Source organism: Embiotoca jacksoni, unplaced genomic scaffold (assembly GCF_022577435.1).
Source record: "Embiotoca jacksoni isolate LCO1_2020_lvr unplaced genomic scaffold, fEmbJac1.0.p SCAF_31, whole genome shotgun sequence".
Taxonomy (NCBI): Eukaryota; Metazoa; Chordata; class Actinopteri; family Embiotocidae; genus Embiotoca; species Embiotoca jacksoni.
The window spans coordinates 1,597,743-1,611,996 of record NW_027185383.1 but is presented as its reverse complement, the minus strand read 5'-3'; the positions used below and the strand labels follow the sequence as shown (position 1 = coordinate 1,611,996).

General features: G+C 40.1%; 1 protein-coding gene across 5 annotated transcripts in view; it reads left to right on the top strand.

The window, feature by feature from the left end:
- ctnnd2b (catenin (cadherin-associated protein), delta 2b) overlaps window positions 1–14,254 on the top strand; it is a 182,138-nt gene that overhangs the window by 159,788 nt on the left and 8,096 nt on the right. For 3 of the 5 annotated variants that reach the window (XM_069164418.1, XM_069164420.1, XM_069164422.1), the window contains 5 exons: window positions 3,049–3,222; window positions 5,016–5,166; window positions 8,370–8,625; window positions 11,577–11,670; window positions 11,794–11,920. In XM_069164418.1, the coding sequence (XP_069020519.1) occupies window positions 3,049–3,222; window positions 5,016–5,166; window positions 8,370–8,625; window positions 11,577–11,670; window positions 11,794–11,920 (802 nt within the window). The remainder of the gene's footprint in view (window positions 1–3,048; window positions 3,223–5,015; window positions 5,167–8,369; window positions 8,626–11,576; window positions 11,671–11,793; window positions 11,921–14,254) is intronic. The other 2 variants (XM_069164419.1, XM_069164421.1) reach the window with 1 other exon arrangement.

The window sequence follows — 14,254 nt, the reverse complement described above, 5'->3', positions numbered from 1 at the left end:
AAGAGATATTTTGTATCTCTGGCCTCTATGGTGTCCTGGTGGTTTTTAATTCGCCTGTTGACTCACCTAACAATCGGTCTCCTCCTTTATCTCTTCCTCTCCCCGTTCTACCTTTCCTTTGATTTACCAGCAATATCATACATTACAGAATTTTAATGACGTACATAAAAGTCTTCCTTTACTCACCGAGTGCATGATGCATGAGGGCTTTGTCATGGTTTGTTTAAAGCAGGGTCCCCCTCTGTTGCTGTTCCCTCCACACAAGGCTAATTAAAGCTAAATAACGAGACATCACACAGATGGATTTGTTCCTCTCTCGCCTATTGTTTAGCACCATGTATGATTCATCAACACAATATAGAATGTGTTTTTATGTGTGAAGACAATCAATATGTCTTTTCGTTGTCACGTTCCTCCTCTTGTGTGAGAGCGTCTGTCAGATGTCTTTCTCCAAATGGAGGATCTGGTTTTATGACAGAGCTCTGTGCTGTTTCTACTTCAGAAACATGTGCTCAGTTCATCCTCGGTTCATACTATCTCCAGTCTCAAATGAATATTTATGAAAGCTCTACGGCTTTCTTTGATATTCATGATGTTGGAGCCGGAGTTGTTTTCCTCGTGAACTGACATTCACCTACCATCTGGATTATTTGGGCCCACATCTGCAGAATAAGATGATGCGGAGTTGCATGCATACAAACAGCTCGATTGTAACACAGTGCGGTTTTTATTTTTTGCTCTCTGCAACACCATCAACACTCTCTGCAAGATTATTACACAGCAGCATCCAGACATTGCAGCTTTACCTACAGATTAAGCCTCCTTTGATTTACTCCCTGCTTTACTCGCTGTTCTCAGACTCAGAACCACCGAGATCATTTTACATTTCTTTCTGGATTTCCTGGTTCTGTGCATCTGTTGCCAACAGGCAGAGTTTCATCCTGCGTTTAGTTAAAAAAAAAAAGAGAGCTCTTTCACTTGAAAAATTGGCAGACACCAAGCGGCTGCTTTTGGAGAAGGCTCTAACCTCTTGTCATGCTAATAAGCAATCAGCGTCACATTCTGGTTGAGTGGAAGACGTCTTTTAGCACTTCTGGAGAAGCTGCTGGGATTGAAAACCCGACACTTCCGGTGGATTCGGGCGGCTGAATTGCTCATTACCACTGCATGCTGTTTTTTTCTCTTCCTGTCGTTTCTAGCAAAGACAGAAAGAGGATATTTTTAAAAGAAGATAGTAGCGATGAGCCAGGCCTTTAACTTTATTTGTTGAGCTAACCCTGAGGGAACTTTTTGTGTATCCATGCAGAAGCGGGGAGACGAGGGATCTTTAAACTAACCCTGGGATCAGATAGTAAAAGGACGAATCACAACTTTTGCAAACAAACGTAACGACTCATTCAAGTGCAGCTGTGGGCGATTACCATGAAGTGGTGATTGGTGAGCCTGTTGGAGAGGGCAAAACTCTGTGAAAGTGAGGGAGAGGAGAGGAGAGGAGAGGAGAGGAGAGGAGAGGAGAGGAGAGGAGAGGAGAGGAGAGGAGAGTTTGATGGCAATATTACACAGTTTAACAGATGTCATCTGAGATTACGTCATTACACATGGAGCGATATTCTTTTCTATAAAAAAACAAATTGTGCACTGAGATTATATAATGACAACAAGTAGGAAGAGTAGACATCAGCAGACAGTACACAGATCAAACTGTACAGGAAGGTAGACTTATAGCTAAATAAAGACAAGAGTGCTAAAGAAAGGAAAGCATAATGTAATGTTATAGAGCTCCTACAGCTGTACTTTTGGATGATTTGTGTAGGAACTGTTCCTACATCTGTCTAACCTTCCATTCTTCCACATTATATAGTTTTGAATTACCCATAATTGTCAATACATTTTTAACAGTGGGTCCCTGCTTTCATACAGCAACATTCAAAAGCATGTTTCCTATTCCTAACTAGTTATTTTTTATTTTTGACAAGTGTCTTCTCTCTACTAAACTATTTCATTGTTGGTAATGAAAAAAGGCTTATCTTACAAATCGATGTTAACTTGGTTCTTTGTTGTTGTTTAAAAGTATGAACAATAATGACCTAAGCTAACATCGATATGAATGATGTGAAAAATAATCCAAACCATGTTCTCATCAGTGATTTGCGATTATGCATTACTTAATAAGAGTGAAACAAAAACCTCAGTAATTTAATTACACGTGGAATGTGTAGCTGGTATGAACTTACGGCTTTGAGCAAAGGTAACAAAGTATGTTGGTCATACTAGGTTAGATGTTAAATAGTGGTGGGTGGGAGTATTGAGGGGACTAGACTTGGGACGCCAGGACTGTTGTTGAGCCTTCCCGAGGTGTCTTGGGCCGAACTGGACGAAACACCGGTGAAGGGAGGTGCCCACTCGACAACCCCAGTGAGATATTAAATCAGTTGACCCTTGCAGTGTTATTTCACATTAATATGGCACTGTATGTCCTATAAAACTAATTACAGCTTGATCAGAATCATGTATTTGTAATAGCAATTGATATAGCCCTATACAGCACATATGGTTGTTTAATTCCAGTATGACTGCATAACAATTTGACAAACATTAATATTGAGTTTTCAACCAGTCCTCTTCATCTAAAAGTGCAGTGCTGTGTATATCTCAAACAAAAAGGGGGAAGCCTATAAAAATACATCATGTAGTCCAGGGATGCAACTACTCTGGTGAATGATATTGTGGTGTCAGTGAATCGCCTGTATGGAAGAGCCAACATCTTCACAGTTATTACTGATGTACAGTATGTGTGTGTTTTTCAGGATGCATCATCACCACAGGAGTAAATGTCAGATTTCAATTACAGAGGAGAGAGAAAAACAACATTGCCAAATAGATGAATGCCACCTTATTTATCCTTCTGCTTCTGAATAGTAGATTGTCTCCCCCTGCTCTCCTCTTCTTGCCTGAAGGGGCCCCGCAGGCACCCCACCACTGTCAAACCTCGCTTCACACAGAATTCAAAATGCTTTTCTTTTCTGAATTATGTCTCATCTTCCGCAGTGGGATGGCGTCGGCCCTTTTCCAGACTTGGCGGAGCCCCCGAAAGGCATCCAGATGTTATGGCACCCCACCATCGTCAAGCCCTACCTCACACTGCTGTCTGAGTGTTCCAACCCAGACACCCTGGAGGGAGCAGCTGGGGCTCTGCAGAACCTAGCTGCTGGCAGCTGGAAGGTATGGAGGTCACTACAGTGGCTGTATCATTGTGATACTAAAGGGCATCTGAAAAAGGCTTTTGACATTCCAGTAGATGCCAAAAAGTGTTCTGGGAGTAATAAATCTCTGCACTCTGCAGAATGAAAAGCCGAAGCAACCGCAATATTCTGCTCATTTTGTACTGAAGGATAGAAAATCTCACCTGCTGGCCCTTTAAAATGTCCTCATGCTTGAGTGTATTGGTTTGGTGCACATCAGTCAACACTTTATGTAATGGCATCTGAAAGGCTCCAGTCAAAACAAATTCATTTGCCCATAATCAAAATACATTTTAAAATCTAAAGATAATGGAAACTGAATATAATTTCAATAGTTTCTTAATTATTTTGTTTCTCAACTTAAAGGTCTCATACTGTAAATTCTGTTTTGGATTATGAAGCAGGTCTAGGTGCCGTAAATATTCAGTGAATGTGTGTGAACACAGAGAAATGCACACAGCCTGTAATTCAACTGTACCGTGTGGATGAGCTGTTTTGACTTTGTAAGTTTGTGATGTCACAAGCCCCAAAAAATGATTGGCAGGGTGTGTGTCACTCAAAAAATAGTCAGCATATCAGAAGAGAGGATCATTGAAATAAATATGCCTTAAAGACACAGGCGCAAAACAGCCTGTTTTTGGTCGAGAAGAGATGTAAATAATGTCAAGATGGTTTTTGGCACTTTTAACCACAAAAATATCTTATAGATATCAAGACTACAAATAAAAAGCTCAGGCCCGTGACAAGTATAGAACCTTTAATTTATAGATGCTGATTGTTATACTATTGGTTAATTTGACCAAAAAGACTCTCATAATCTCATTAACTTGGTTTTAATCATTATCTCCACTGATAACAATTCCACTAAAAACTCAAATAAACTAAAGAAAATATGTTATATGTGAAGATCCTGTTTGAGAATTGTTTGTCAAAATGCAATTTCCAAGTTCACAAATGAAGTTTCCCACTCCACCACAAATATTTGAAATGGTAACGGTGCTCTATGTGTGTCAGTCTGCTCACCTATTTTAACCTATAGCTATTGGATGGACTAACATAACATTTTGTACAGACATTAACAGTTTCCAGAGGATGAATCCTAATGATTTAATGATCCTCTGTTTTATTGTCTGTGCCACTAGGATGTACATTTCTAAGATTGTTCACATTTCCATGACATTAAAGATTTAATATCTCTGTCACACACACTCTGTGAGTATAGAAATATTTGTCTCCAGTGGATAACGATAAAGAAGGAGTTAGCTGCGATGAGAACATCGGTTTATAGAGTAAGTCAGAGTGCAGCAGACATGATGAAAAAAAAGAGTAATGCCTGAACAAGTGTGCATTAAAACAAATTTCTGATGCTTTTTTTTTGTAGAGATTTATAATTTTATGGTTTTAGTATTTATAGTTATTGTATTTTTTTTACAATCATTATTATTAATTTTGTTCTATCTTGTTCTATCAACATTTAATATATTATATTTTATTAAAATTGTACTATAATCAGTTTATATTTCCGAACTGCTTTTGTATTATCTTATATAATTTATATTTTATGGTATAAAGTACCCATCTTTTATAGCTGTACAATTCAATTAACTTAGTACATTAGTTTATCATACATTTTTCACATCCTGCGTTTTGTACATTTTTTTGTAAAGCACTTTGAATTATGTTTGATTTGTGTGAAAGCTGCTCTATAAATGCATAAATAATGACCGACTGATTGATCTTTGTCCACCTCTCCCTTCCCCCTGTCCTGCGCAGTGGTCCGTCTATATCCGAGCTGCAGTGCGCAAAGAGAAAGGTCTCCCCATCCTGGTGGAGCTACTGAGGATAGACAACGACCGGGTGGTTTGTGCCGTGGCTACGGCGCTGAGAAACATGGCTCTGGACATCAGGAACAAAGAGCTCATCGGTGAGTAGTGCGATCACCGCAGACAAGAACGTCAAACAAAGGGACACGTGCAGTCTGTAAAACGGTGACAACACAGGATACAAACATATAAGTGAAAAGCAAACAAACACCCTGTCAGTGCCAGAGAACAGCATGTTTACTGTGTTTCTTTGAGTGTCCTTTTTTTGATACCAGTGGAGTAATTCTGCCTTAGCTGAGGTTAACTGCACTGAAAACAAATCAGTTATATCTTGACCCACTTACAGAATTACTCACTCACTGCAATATATATTATGATACTGGTTACGGTAGACGTGTGTAGCGGTACCTTTCAAAGAGTAGTTTCAGTGTCATTTGTAGAGGATTTTTGCTGCCAGACTTTAATTTAAAAAGATGATAGATTTTAATGTCTTTAAAATATATGTCTGTTTATGCAGGTAGTTTGTTTCTTTAAGAAGACAGTAGTGTTGCTCCGACAGATCATTTGAAGTTTGATTTTTCTTTGGAGATCAAGTGATGTCAGTAATAAGCTCAGCTTTTGTGTTGGTCCCCATGGCAACAACCAAATGCCTCCTTCCACTGATTCCGTCTGACGCTGGAGGCTGCGAGTGAAACTGTGTGATGTCTAATGCATGCGTGTGCGTACTGTGTGTAGGCTGTATTATCACACATTTCATGGAGCTGCCACAGGCTGTTCAGGTGTATTTCGATAGGACACGTTGTCCTGCCCTCAGCTGTGTTCTGTTAACATGATGAAATTGCATTAGAGACGCAGCGTATTGTGCAGTCGAGTCGTCAGAGCTGTCAGCAGCAAATATCAATACTGTCTGTGCTGACTGGTCTGCTGAGAGCCAACTGTTGTCTGTTTGCTGCAGTGTTACAAACTTTATTATTCAGTGTGTTTGGAATAATGGGAATATTGTCATTAAATTAAGCTGTTTACATGTTTCAATTACGTTTTAATAACTAAATCAGACAGTTTGTACGTGAATTTCTTTGATTGGGTTTTATATTACTAAAATGTAAAAGGTAAAGTTGAACCATCGTCTTGCTGCAGACAGTCAAAGAAGTCGCCCGTGCTTAATACTGCGATCAATTCAATTTTATTTATATAGCGCCAAATCGCAACACAAGTTATTTCATGGCACTTAACACATTGAAATCCGTACAAGAGAACATTACAACATAATGCAGAAGAACCCAACAATTCAACAACAACAACTAAGCTAGGAGGGGGAAAAAAACCTCTTCTTTAAGGGAGAAAAACCTCCAACAGATGGAAGGAAAAACTCCCTTTAACAGGAAGAAACCTCCGACAGAACCAGGCTCAGAGGTGGGCGGCCATCTGCCTCGACCGGTTGGGGTGAGAGGAGAGCAGAGAGAGAAAAGGACAGCATAGAGATACAAGAGAAGAACTGTTGGTGGAGACGACAATCGCAGGGCAGAGACATGCAGCTCCACGACGGGACATCTGCAAAAGAAAGAAGAGAAACTATGTGAGCGAGGGACCTGAATGGAGACAACAGACAATAAGAAGAAACTATGGGAGAGAATAAGCATGAAGTTAATGAGATGTAATGGGGAGATATGAGTGTATAGAGTAAAATAAACAGAGAAAAGGAGCTCAGTGCATCGCATGAGGTCCCCGAGCAGCCTCGGCCTATAACAGCATAACTAAGGTACGGTTCAGGGCCACATAAGCAGCGCTAACTATAATCTTTATCAAAAACTATAAGCTTTGAGCTGTTCTTATCACATTCAGCTTGTTTTTGTGTATCACATGCACCAGCAGGATTTTTGCAATGGTAAAAACATATGTCGTGTGGATGCAACCTGTCAGTGAGTCCTGATGTGCCCCCACCACCCCCCATCACCCCTCCAGGGTGACAGCCCAACCAGAATGAGGGTCAGAGGGCAGCGTGGACAAGATTTCCTGACAGCTGTACTCAGGTGTCATGGGAAATGTGGTCCGTCTGTGTGATCACGTGACCGTGTCTCCATCAGTGTTTGACAGCCACAAGGCCAGAGTGGGTTTCTGCTTCCCTCGTAGTGATATTTAACTTTCAAAGGGGTTTTTTTTAGGTAAGAAAAGGAAAAGTAGAGATTTAGATTGGATTTCTTTCCTCCCCTTGTGATATATATTGTGACAAAAAAAAAATAATTCCATCATAAGTTGGCTTTGATGTGCTTTAACAGGCTGTAAATACCCATATGGTCATCGGCTTTATACTTGATGCATCAAAAACAACTATAAATAACAACAATAAATATGTAAATTTATAGAAACAGAATAGATATTCTCATTTTTATCTGATTTCAAAAGTATTGTTTTCCATTATTTTCAACTAACAGCTGTTTCTGAACTTTCTTCTGTGTCAGAGTAGGAAGCAGAAATCCAGTAAAGCTAAATGTGTGATTTAAAGCTCGCCTATAAATCATATGATTCAAGTTCAGCCCCTTATGTTGCCAACTTTGTCTACTAATGGGTGACGTTAGTAAAACATACTTATTAAAACAAAGTGTCTTTGCCACATGCTGATCTAAATTATCTGAAATTCTAAAGCTTCTTTTTATGTCTCGATCCAATCGATGATAATTATTAGTTTGTTTCAGTTTGAAACTTTCTCATTTGTGTTTATGGCTGAACATGTTATTTTATTTGGATACATTATAAAGTAGCAGAAATACCTACACTGACTCAATGTCAATTATTTCATGTGATAGATAAATATTTTGTTTCTAATTGTTTAAATGATAAATTGTGTATAATTGTGTTTGTCTTCAAGTTAAAGTTAAAATTCCTAAAATTACCACTATTCCCTGTCCCTGCATTTAAGGTGCAAAATCTATCCGATCTATCTAATTTTTAAATGATATACGTTTCTTTTTTTTAAAGTTTGTTTTCAAGACACACTGTGTCTCCTACTGGTCATCAGTGTAAAGTCCACAGTTTCCACATCGCACCTGTTTAAAGTGATAATGGACCCGGATTGGCTTCCAAATCATTTGTTAATTACACATTTTTTAACGGAGGGAACCTGTAGAAAAATTACAGGATTCTTTTTTTTTAAATAACAATATATATATAATATATATACGGATGATTGAAGTTGGCACACCAAACACTCAGACTGACTTTCTCCGACTTACATTCCCACCTTGTTTCCTTCCCACCATCCACCCATCCCCACCCCACCTGTCACTCTCCCCCACTATGCCCACAGGTAAGTACGCCATGAGAGACCTGGTGCACCGTTTGCCCGGAGGCAGCAACAACAACAACAGCAGCGGCGGCGGGGGAGGTGGAGGCAGCGCCAACAGCAGCGTGCTGGTGGGGAAGACCATGTCGGACGACACAATCACAGCGATCTGCTGCGCTCTGCACGAGGTCATCACCAAGAACATGGAGAACACCAAAGCCCTGAGGGACGCCGGCGGCATCGAGAAGCTCATCGGCATCGCCCGCAGCAAGGGAGACAAGTAAGCTGAATGGGAAGGTGTCGTCAGGTGGAGGAGAGGTTAAAAAAAGAAGGCGAGAAGATAAAGTTAGATGCATGTAGAAATAAGATGATGAGGCAGGGCTATAAATAGACATAGTTGTGTAATTTGACAGGGCACAAAGGGACTTTTTTGATCAATCGGTAGGTCAAATATGACTGAAAACTACAAAACCCATGAGCAGGCGGGGTTAGAAGCTCAGGTGTATCTTATGGCATCAATCAAAAACAAAATACTGTCCCAGAGATGCTGAATTCATTCAGAATGTGTCCACAATCAGAGACTGATTGTATTCCCTAGAATTGTAATCATGGGTGTTGAATGAATGCATAACTGTAGTTTGCTCCTCTGTATCCTCATCACAGAACGTACAGCTCGGCTGGAGATAATCTTAAAATTTTTCCAAATGTTGATTGTGGGACGCACACCTCCGCGTATCACTGCTAATCAGGCGGTCCGCTCTTCTGGAAGGATACAGTCTGTTATCTGCTCATCAGAAAAAGCACAAAGAAAACAGGTGGAGCAGGGTGCATTCAGGCACGAAGATAAGGAGGCTGATTGGTGAGCAAGGCCAAGAGGGGGATGTCGGCAAATTCATCAGTCCGGTAGACAAGCAGGTGGAATATGGATGTGGTGGAAACAGGGTATGAAGGAGCAGCAGAGACACAGCGGAGGCAGCAGTGCAGGTGTAGAGAGTATGTGTGCTTGTTTTTAGAGGTCTGAGTCACCAGTCAGAGCAGTCAACAAAATAAGCTCCAAACGGAAATGTGGCCTGTTAGCTCCCCGTGCACTCTCTGGACATACTGTTTACCTGCACACCTGCATTTTGTTTTAGCCTCGGTTTTATTGGACAGTTGACTATCAAGGTGGGGAGAAAACACAAGGACTGAGCCAGCGGTGCAATAACTTATCTGGCAAGAAAAAAAAAGTTTCAGTTTACAGATTGTAGTGTTTTATGGATCAGGGCTTTTGTCTATTGACTGTACCATTAACCTTGTCACTGAAACCAATACAGTAAAGGAATTTACAATGTAATGCATTCAAATATGTCATTAAGTGTATGTAGCATGTGGATCTAGGTGGATCTATTGGCAGAAATGTAATATAATATTAGTAGCACCTGGCACCAAGAATTGTAGTGTTAAGAAAATTGTTACCTTAAAATGAGCCCTTAATGTCTTCATAGTCAGCAGGTCTTCTTCCACAGAGTGCAGCATTTTTCTACAGTAGCCTAGAAGGGACAAACCAAATACAGACACTTGAGAAGGCCACGTTTTTTCACGTTTTTCTGCCACTGTAGATTCTCTTACACATTTAGAAGGAGGAGGGACGTGAGAGGGGTTTTCAGTAGATTGCAATCTACTACCTCACCACTAGATGCTCGTAAATCCTGCATACTGCTCCTTCAAAGGAGCTTAACCTCAGCAAATTGCATGAGCTCCACTGAGTCAAAAGCTTACATGGAGCTATTGATATCTGATAAACTTGTTGGTCTTAATCATAGAGTGAATATAAAAGTAGACGTAGCTTCCATGTCTGAAAAATGAGGTCGATGTGGAAGAGCTTTAAGCTGCAATATCCCAGTGCCGCTGCAGGTTGGTTCCGAAATTGAATTTCTCCAATAAAATTCGAAGTCAATAAAGTTTTTCTACTGTCAAGTTGTCAAGGTTTTGTTAGCTAATGTCGCTCCTCAATAAATTAGGTTTCTGGCGGTCCATCTGAAAATAATCCCATCATCAATTATAAAATAAGTCTCAAAAAGAGGGCGTGGCTGTTTGATTGACAGGCCTGTGCCGCAGCCAGTTTTCCACTATCGGTGGGGACGTAGTTTCGTCGGGTTTCCAATCAGATCGAGTCCGATCCACCGCTCCCTCCTCCACGAGCTCGTCCAAATGTGCTCACGTCTGGCGCCAAACCGCTCCGAACTAGCAATGTGGCGATGGCTAATATCGAGGCTTCATAAGGGCCGTTCACAAACCATAGGGTGACGTTACTGCTGGTTGCCGCTTGGTCTTAACAGTAGTTTAGAGGGGTTTTTTTGTCTGTTTTATTTATTGTAGAATAACAAATTAAACAGCCATACACAAAACCATGGAAGTACTTTTAGTTACCTTTAGCTAAGGCTTGCCATGACTATCTCACCAGCTGGCTTTATCTTGACACAGCTCTCTTGCTTTAGTTTTTATTTTGTCTGGGTTTTTTAGTTCAGTTTTGTAGCTACTGCAAATTTAAAAAGGTGTTTTCATAGAACTTCCACATTTCTATTTGTTTCTATATAGCAGGACAAATCAAGGTTCAGGCTTTTTATGTGCTTTGTCACTGGAACAACAAAGCAGATGGCAAATTCGGTTCGTACCTCTTTGTCAAAATGTCCCATTAATTTCCTCCAATGCTCTATAAATATTGACAGGCTACAACAAATGACCAATTTAATTGTCATTAGACTTGTTTTTGGAGAAGTTGAAGGGATAAATCTGCTGCTGTCTTGGCCTTCACAGAACTTTTTTCTCAGGTTTTACTGCGAAGGCACAGCACGCCATCTCAGAATCCAAAACAATAACATTTAGCAAAATGTCTTGAAGAAATAAAATGTAATTTCCTCGGCACTGATAAGCCCATATGAGCCAATTAAAGCCACAGCCATTAGTCAAACCCTCGAGGAAGCGGAACGAAATATTGGCCAATCAATCAATCAGAAAAAACAATTATGCAATTTGGCCTCAGAACAATTTTAGGTGTCACATCAGAGAAAAATAAAGAGGACATTTTCATTGTGCGGCTCTGGTTGTCGTTCTTTAGAAGCAAATCTAGTGTCTCTGCTTTCTGTCTGTTTCTTTATTATTCTACATTTTACTGTTATTAAAGCATCTACCTGCACAAAACCACACAACGACCGTCAGGCTTTACGCTGTTTGTTTCTTTTCTCTCTGCTGAATTCCCAGACATAGTCCCAAAGTGGTGAAAGCAGCTTCCCAAGTCCTGAACAGCATGTGGCAGTACAGAGACCTCCGCAGCCTCTACAAAAAGGTAGAGTGTGTTAACACTGCAAATATCAGACAAGATGATGTTTTCATAATTATTACTGAGTAAACTGAGCAATTACATATGACGCCGTCACAAGGCATGTAAATAGTGCATTATTTCTTACAGGATGGCTATTCCCAGTACCATTTCGTCGGCTCTTCCTCCACGATAGAGAGAGACAGACAGCGACCTTATTCTTCCTCTCGCACTCCGTCCATTTCTCCTGTTCGGACCTCGCCTAACAATCGATCAGGTGAGTCTACACCTCCCTCTCCTGTCTTCCCTTTTGTCCTCCATCACTCTTTCCACCAGGAGAGTGCAGTCAAACAAACGCTGCTTCAATATAGCTGAAGTCAGCTTTAACCTTCACACCACGCCGACTTCCCACAAATTACTCCCCTGTCATGTGAAATCCTTGCCCCAAAAAAGTGTGCCGCCCTTGTGCTGTCGAAGTTTGACTGAGTTTGACTAATATGAGCCTTCCAAGGCTGTCGTTTATCTGGACTGATGATGATATTTTTGGATGTAAATATTTCAGTTTAAGGCTGGCTTTGGACTGTGAGACAAAAATTATGTCCAGTGAAGCCAAAAGGAACAACAATGACAGACTAATTTTAATGCACACATGTGATCAAACTGCTGGTATTAATTCTGGTTCGGAGACTCCCACAAAACATTACCTATAGCTCTTCTCAGTCATGGCGTAGGTAACATCTCCCTGCTTCCTACAGCTACTATAAATAAATCAGATTCATCACATAATAGTTGCTGCATTATTATTATAATTATTGCTGCATTGTTTTATAAGATGCACAAGAATTGAATGACAAGATGTTAGTCAAGTCTTTAGTTCTAATGCATCCAGTTTATACATTTAAAATATAAGATCCGAGTGCTGCTTATTGAAGGTATGCATTATTTTTTTTATAGATAGATCTGATCTCAGAAGAAGTTCTTTAGGAACTTAACACCGGCTCATTCACGTGTTTATTTACAGGTGATAATTGAGTGTTAAATATATTACAGTGCTCTCTCTAATGCGCATGTGTAACTTCTCATGCTGCATGTTTTACTTCATGCTGTTGTAGCTTTAACATCAATGTGACAGCACTTACCTGGTAAAATTGCAGGACGTCCACTGATACCTAAAAATATCAAGGAGATAAATAAGGAATAATCTGCTGTTTCCAGCTTTTGTTTTTTCTCCAAACACATCAGCAGGGACAGATTTCAGAACATACAATGTTCACAGTCAACACACAAAGCCTCCAATGTTATGTTACATAGCAGCTTCTTTTCCTCTACCAGTTCCACCTCCAATTATTATGGTTTGGAAGTAAAACTCAAAGCAAAAATATTTATATTGAGAATTTGTTTATTAAATGGAAACATCAAGCAAAGGGATTCAGAACCCCTTTACTTTTTTTATGTACAATTGCACAAGAAATGCACAATTAGTGGACTTCTGTGTCCCTCGAGTCCACTGTGGTCACATCCTTTAATCATAACTAGGAGGAAACACTGTAAATGCAATATGAGGAGATATTTTACCATCTAATGAGCTTAAAATAACTTTTGGGCTGAATAATGCGGGTTTTCTGGAGGACGTGCAACTAAAAGACACAAATATATTGTACAGTGTTCTGTACATTTTAACAGCAATCCATCCAGTGGCTGTCAAGACATTGTATTCAAGGCTAAAAGTATAAACCGTCTGGTGGCGCTGGAAAATGGGATCACAAAATGCATAAGGCTCATTCCCTGGCGACCATGACTCCCAAAATTTCATGGTAATCCATCCAGCGCTTGTTAAGATATAGTCAGGACCAGAGTGGTGGAAGGACTGACCACAACACAGACACTGAAATCTTTAAAGCCACACAGATAAAGCACAGCCACTAAACAGCTACAAAACAACTAGCTCATGCATAATTCAAGCCAATTTCACTTTGTTTTATGAGATCGTATTAAGGCAGATTTCATATGGCCTCCTATATTTAAAAACAATCACCCAGACTGGATTCATGAGCCTGTCAACTGATAAACTGGCAAAATGACAAACAGTGTGGTCCAGAAGCTAATTTCACACTTTTTATTTGGTCTCTCGGTTTTTACTAGTGTCAGTCACAGATGGTCCGTCGAGCCATTCGCTTCATTTCAATGCTTTTTCCCACACAAAGGAAAAGTATTCCATTCTGCGGCTGACAGACGACGATAGGCTGTTTAGATATTACAATAGACTGCTGATATTAGCATTAATTAACTTATGGATCGATGCAAACTGCGTCCTAACGTACAGAAGAGAGACACAGAGACAGATGCAGTCACACAGACATGCTGGCAGGCCAGCAGCTTGTATGTGAAAGGCTGTAGATAATGATTTCTATATTACAGGGAACCATATGGCAGTGAATCAATAGCCAGGTTTCCTCCAACATGGCACTCAGTGTCTTTGTCACGGATCCCCCTCTTAGTCCAGCATTTATTTTCCCAACTGTAGGTGTGTGTACATTAGTTATGTTCCTGTTAGGTAGATTTTGGTATAAGTAGCACTGAGAAGGTTTACTAGGCCAGTGGGAGATTAAAT